The sequence below is a fragment of the Ictidomys tridecemlineatus genome, chromosome 8 (genome assembly GCF_052094955.1).
Source record: "Ictidomys tridecemlineatus isolate mIctTri1 chromosome 8, mIctTri1.hap1, whole genome shotgun sequence".
In the NCBI taxonomy this organism is placed as follows: Eukaryota; Metazoa; Chordata; class Mammalia; order Rodentia; family Sciuridae; genus Ictidomys; species Ictidomys tridecemlineatus.
In genome coordinates this window covers 54,531,185-54,538,220 of record NC_135484.1, presented here as the reverse complement: position 1 = coordinate 54,538,220, position 7,036 = coordinate 54,531,185, and the positions used below count along the sequence as shown (strand labels likewise).

The 7,036-nt window shown below is 42.6% G+C and overlaps 1 protein-coding gene across 1 annotated transcript; it reads left to right on the top strand.

The window, feature by feature from the left end:
* Positions 1-5,234: 5,234 nt before the first annotated feature.
* LOC101958405 (interleukin enhancer-binding factor 2) lies at positions 5,235-6,583 on the top strand. Its single transcript, XM_078019528.1, is given in 2 exon segments — positions 5,235-5,242; positions 5,290-6,583. Coding segments are annotated over 2 exon segments (1,173 nt in total). The 5' UTR covers positions 5,235-5,237; the 3' UTR covers positions 6,458-6,583.
* The last annotated feature ends 453 nt before the right edge of the window (positions 6,584-7,036 follow it).

Sequence of the window (7,036 nt, the reverse complement as noted above, 5' to 3'; positions counted from 1 at the left end):
AAAGTCCTTTTCTGTCTTGAGTCCTTTGGAACAGGATCCCCCAGCAAGGTGGTTCAGACCCCTAGTGATCCAATTTGTCAATCACCTCTTCCTATTTCAAAGTGCACAGGCATTTTGGTGGTCCAAACCAGCGGTAGGGGGTTTAGGTGCTCCTCATAGGAATTCTAACTGGATACGCTTTCTTACTCTTCTCAGCATTTGTCTAAAGTGCTCTCCCCCTTCCTCTCCGCCTGTCCAAATCCTAGCTGTCCTGCAAATCCCCATCTGAGTCCCATCTCCTGGAGAAAGCCCCCCTGATGAGACCAGTCCTCCAGAATTGTTCCTTTCGGTTTTACTCAATGCTGCCTCCGCGCCCACCCACCATAGGACATAGGATGACCTGGGTTCAGGTAAATAAAAAATCCAGTTAAAAATAGCTTAACTCATAAGGAAAATGCCTCGTATAACACGAAGTTCAAAGGCAGAGTAATTTCAGGGTTGGTTAACTCAGAGGTTCCATCATGTCTGGAGAGGCCCATATCCTTTCCATCTTTCCATGTTATAACCTCAGCCTGTCAACCACTCCCCTCATGGTTGCAAGATAGCTGCTTCCCAAATGCACCCAACAGGATCCAACTAGCTGTTGAGAGAAGAAGTTGGGTACCTTTTTAAAAATATATTTCTAACTTTTTAATTGACACCAAATAATCATACAGATTTATAGGATTTAGTGTGGCATTCCAATATAGGTATACAATATGTAATGATCAAATCAGGGTAATCAGCTTATCCATCATCTCAAACTTTTATCTAATTTCTTGGTGTTGGGAATATTTGGAATCTGAGTCTTAGCTAGCTATTTTGAAATAGACAATTAATCCATGCCATCCACAGCTATCTTACTGTACGATAGAACACTAACAGGTATTTTTCCTTTCCTGAGGTTAGATGCCTTTTGAAAGGGGGAATAAGATTTCCCACAAGCCTCCATCACACTTTTTATCTTATATCCTTTGACGAGAACTGCTATCATGGTGCAGTGCAGGCTAGAAAGAAAATGAAAATCCCATGAGTGGCTTGGGCAGCAAGATTCTGCCCTGTGCATAGCAGGAGAAGGAATCAGACTCCTTTAAGACACAGAAAGAGCCCGACTTCTGATTAAAACTGAAGAGCTGCTAGCTAAGAAGTCGGGGGAGAATGGATCCCGGGTGAGCAGCCCGTGAGCCTGGTGTAGTGTTCAAATGCTCTTCCAGGACTTCGCCCCATATGGCCTGACACCATCCATAAGGCTTCCTGTAAAACGCTTGAACACCTGGACCAGGTGTTATTCATTTCAGCATGTCCTGCAGAGATTGGCACTTGATAAATGTCAATTCCATGACTTACTGAGTGGGGGAAATAAAGAGAAATGGATGACGGGTCGTCATGGAGGCAGCAAAGGTAGTAATCAAGGGAGAGAAAACACTGCATCATTCTACAACAATTTTTAGCAAAAGATATGCCATCTTACATCAAGAGTATCTAAATGGTGAATCGGGGGAGGCTCCGATGTCAGCCAAGTCTCTGGAAAGTGAAATAGTCCTAGTGTCCCAAAGGCTGGGCTTTATCCTGTGAATCTTTATTAAAAATTTCCATCCTTGAATTTCATACGTATTTCAAGAATTAGAATAACCTGGTACTTGTTATTACTCAATAACTAATATGTTCCTCTTTTTAAGATTCGGGTGTTATTCCTTACAGAGTGCCACAAACTGCCACTACAGATTAGTCACCTCTCCTGATAGCTGGTGTAAACAAGCCATGACACGTATGTTTGTGAGTGTGAGTGGGATGGTATGTGATGACAGTGACGTGTGTGTGAGGATAAGTGAGAGTGAGGGGGAGAGAGACCGACCGAGCCCCCAGCAAGGAACAGTCACAACCTGGAGGCTTCAAACATGTCTGCAAATTCTCTGAGGCTTCTCCATTAAGAGGTAAGGTATGGGCTGGGGATGTCGCTCAGAGTGCTTGCCTGGCATGCCCACAGCCCTGGCTTCGATTCTCAGTACGGCAACAAATTATAAGTAGATAGGATATCTATGGCCTTCCCTTGAATCTGAGTCTTAGTGATTTCTTGGTCCACTTTAGTGACTGGCTGGTGCTAGACTATCGATGACCATGCAGCTTCCACCTGGTTCTCCTGGGGAACTTGAATTTGGATCCTGGAGATGCCATGTAGGAAGTCCAAGGTTGCCAAATTTTAAGGAAGTCCCACCTATATTGAGGGCCCAGGTGTAGGTCTGCTCGCTAGTAAGACCAACTGAAATCCCAGTCAAGGGGGCTGGGATGCAGCTTAGTGTACATCCTTTTACCTCGCATGCACCGATCCTGGGTTTGATACTAGGTGAATGGAGAGGAGAGGAGAGGGGGAGGAAGAGGGGGAGGGGGAAAGAAACCCCAGCTGAGGTGGCCAGCCACCATGAGTGAAGATGCCGCCAGATGATTGCTGTCACGGTACTGAGATGCCCCAGTCTTCCCAGCTGGGACTCTAGATGCTACTGAAGCCAGGACAAGCTGTCCCCACCTCGCCTTTGCCCAATTTCCACAGAATTGGTGAATGTGAAACAACAGTTGTCTTTCACTGCTAGGTTTGGGGATCATAAGTCACACAGCAATAGATACTTGGAACAGTAGTCATAACGCCTTTTCATGAGAATACGGTTTTCATGAACTGTATTCTTCTTAGGAAGAAGGAGTTGCTCACATTTTATGTTCCAAATATACGTCCACAGAGTATCTAATGGTGTTTATTTACCATAGCAAATAGCTGAAGATGTCAATCTCAGGGAATTCTGAAAAGCAACCAAATGCAATGTTCCTTCCAAGCTCTCCACTCCAAATGCCAAATATGCACAGGTTTCAATCATGTGGCCTACGTAGATGTTACTTATGAGGCTGACGTAGGAGGATCTGCCTAACTCATTTGTTCTTTTTTTAAAATTTTTATTTTATTTATTTTTTTATTGGTTATTCAAAACATTACAAAGCTCATGACATATCATCTTTCATACATTTGACTCAAGTGGGTTATGAACTCCCATTTTTACCCCAAATACAAATTGCAGAATCACATGGGTTACACATTCACATTTTTACATAATGCCATATTAGTGACTGTTGAATTCTGCTACCATTCCTATCCCCTACTATCCCCCCTCCCCTCCCCTCCCATCTTCCCTCTCTACCTCATCTGCTGTTGTTCAATTCTCTCCCTTGTTTCCCCCCGCTTTCCCCTCACAACCTCCTATATGTAATTCTGTGTAACATTGAGGGTCTCCTACCATTTCCATATGCTTTCCTTTCTCTCTCCCTTTCTCTCCCCCCACTCGTCTCTGTTTAATGTTAATCTTTTCCTCATGCTCTTCCTCCCTGTTCTGTTCTTAGTTGCTCTCTTTATATCAAAGAAGACATTTGGCATTTGTTTTCTAAGGATTGGCTAGCTTCACTTAGCATAATCGCTCTAATGCCATCCATTTCCCTGCAAATTCCATGATTTTGTCATATTTTAGTGCTGCATAATACTCCATTGTGTATAGATGCCACATTTTTTTTTTATCCATTCATCTATTGAAGGGCATCTAGGTTGGTTCCACAGTCTAGCTATTGTGAATTGTGCCGCTGTGATCATTGATGTGGCAGTATCCCTATAGTACGCTCTTTTAAGATCCTCAGGGAATAGTCCGAGGAGGGCGATAGCTGGGTCAAATGGTGGACCCATTCCCAGCTTTCCCAGGAATCTCCATACTGCTTTCCAAGTTGGCCTCACCAATTTGCAATCCCACCAGCAATATACAAGTGTACCCTTTTCCCCACATCCTCGCCAACACTTATTATTGTTTGACTTCATAATGGCTACCAATCTTACTGGAGTGAGATGGTATCTTAGGGTGGTTTTGATTTGCATTTCTCTGACTGCTAGAGATGGTGAGCATTTTTTCATGTACTTGTTGATTGATTGTATGTCCTCCTCTGTGAAGTGTCTGTTCAGGTCCTTGGCCCAATTGTTGATTGGGTTATTTGTTATCTTATTGTTTAATTTTTTGAGTTCTTTGTATATTCTGGATATTAGGGTTCTATCTGAAGTGTGAGGGGTAAAAATTTGTTCCCAGGTTGTAGGCTCTCTGTTTACCTCTCTTATTGTTTCTCTTGCTGAGAAAAAACTTTTTAATTTAAGTAAGTCCCATTTGTTGATTCTTGTTATTAACTCTTGGGCTATGGGTGTCCTATTAAGGAATTTGGAGCCCGACCCCACAGAATGTAGATCGTAGCCAACTTTTTCTTCTATTAGATGCAGTGTCTCTGATTTGATATCTAGCTCCTTGATCCATTTTTAGTTAACTTTTGTGCATGGCGAGAGAAAGGGATTCAGTTTAATTTTGTTGCGTATGGATTTCCAGTTTTCTCAGCACCATTTGTTGAAGATGCTATCCTTCCTTCATTGCATGCTTTTAGCCCCTTTATCAAATATAAGAAAGTTGTAATTTTGTGGATTGGTTTCTGTGTCCTCTATTCTGTACCATTGGTCCACCCACCTGTTTTGGTACCAGTACATGCTATTTTTGTTACTATTGCTTTGTAGTACAGTTTGAACTCTGGTATCGCTATACCTCCAGATTCACACTTCCTGCGTAGAATTGCTTTTGCTATTCTAGGTCTTTTGTTTTTCCATATGAATTTCATGATTGCTTTATCTATTTCTACAAGAAATGCCGTTGGGACTTTAATTGGCATCACATTAAACCTGTAGAGAACTTTGGGTATTATTGCCATTTTGATGATGTTAGTTCTGCCTATCCATGAACAGGGTACATTTTTCCATCTTCTAAGATCTTCTTCTATCTCTCTCTTTAGGGTTCTGTAGTTTTCATTGTATAAATCTTTCACCTCTTTTGTTAGGTTGATTCCCAAGTATCTTATTTTCTTTGAGGATATTGTGGATGGAGTGGTTTTCCTCATTTCCATTTCAGAAGTTTTGTCGCTGATATACAGGAATGCCTTTGATTTATGCGTGTTGATTTTATATCCTGCCACTTTGCTGAATTCATTTATTAACTCTAGCAGTTTCTTTGTAGACCCTTTTGGGTCTGCTAAATATATTATCATGTCATCCGAAAATAGCGATAATTTAAGTTCTTCTTTTCCTATTTTTATGCCTTTAATTTCTTTTGTCTGTCTAATTGCTCTGGCTAGTGTTTCAAGAACTAAATTGAAAGGGAGCCATGAGGTAAGGGGATGTAGGTGCTCAAGGTGTTTCCCTGAGAATTTAGGAAGGGGTGACCGAGGCCGTGGTCGCGGTGGGCGCTTTGGTTCCAGAGGGGGACCAGGAGGAGGGTTCAGGCCCTTCGTGCCACATATCCCATTCGATTTCTATTTGTGTGAAATGGCCTTCCCTCGAGTCAAGGCAGCACCTGATGAAACTTCCTTCAGTGAAGCCTTGCTGAAGAGGAATCAGGACCTTGCTCCCAATTCTGCTGAACAGGCCTCAATCCTTTCTCTGGTGACAAAAATAAACAATGTGATCGACAATTTGATTGTGGCTCCAGGGACATTTGAAGTGCAAATTGAAGAAGTCCGACAGGTAGGATCATATAAAAAGGGAACAATGACTACAGGACACAACGTAGCTGACCTGGTGGTAATACTAAAGATTCTGCCAACATTGGAAGCTGTTGCTGCCCTGGGGAACAAAGTCGTGGAAAGTTTAAGAGCACAGGATCCATCTGAAGTTTTGACCATGCTGACCAATGAAACTGGTTTTGAAATCAGTTCTTCTGATGCGACAGTGAAGATTCTCATTACGACAGTGCCACCCAATCTCTGAAAACTGGACCTGGAACTCCACTTGGATATCAAGGTGTTGCAGAGTACTTTAGCAGCCATCCGACATACCCGCTGGTTTGAGGAAAATGCTTCTCAGTCCACAGTTAAAGTTCTCATCAGACTGCTGAAGGACTTAAGGATTCGTTTTCCTGGCTTTGAGCCCCTCACACCCTGGATCCTTGACCTACTTGGGCACTATGCTGTGATGAATAACCCCACCAGACAGCCTTTGGCCCTAAATGTGGCATACAGGCGTTGCTTGCAGATTCTGGCTGCAGGACTGTTTCTTCCAGGATCAGTGGGTATCACTGACCCCTGTGAAAATGGCAACTTCAGAGTACATACGGTCATGACCCTGGAACAGCAGGATATGGTCTGCTACACAGCTCAGACTCTGGTTCGAATCCTCTCACACAGTGGCTTTAGGAAGATCCTTGGCCAGGAGGGTGATGCCAGCTATCTTGCTTCTGAAATATCTACCTGGGATGGAGTGATAGTGACACCTTCAGAAAAGGCTTACGAGAAGCCACCTGAGAAGAAGGAAGGAGAGGAAGAGGAGGAGAATACAGAAGAACCACCTCAAGGAGAGGAAGAGGAAAGCATGGAAACTCAAGAGTGATCTTCCTTCCCTTCAGTCCCGTTCCTACTCAACGGGAAGACCAGATCCTAAGCTATCTGCTACTGGGCTTTGTATGGTGCATTTCTGTGGAATAGAGGAGACATCAGGAAAGAAACTCTATAGAAAGATTTGTCATTCCATTGGTTTTGATACTGGCCTAGCAACCCCAAATCTCCTGTTTATAAATGCCATCCATCTATAATGAAGCAGGATACCAACATTTCTTCCTTATACTCCCAAATCCCAACTCCTAAACACCCCACTCAACCATTACTCTGTTGTTGAAATGTGAACTGTTAGGTGTCTGGACATTTTTTTTTTTAAGAAAAACTATTAAAGTACTTCCTAGTAAAAAAAAAAAAAAAAAAAAAAAAGAACTAAATTGAATAGAAGTGGTGATAGAGGGCATCCCTGTCTTGTTCCAGATTTTAGAGGGAATGCCTTCAGTTTTTTCCATTTAGGATGATGCTAGCCTGAGGTTTAGAATATATAGCTTTTACAATGTTGAGGTAAGTTCCTGTTATCCCTAGTTTTTCTAGTGTTTTGAACATAAAGGGATGCTGTACTTTGTCGAATGCT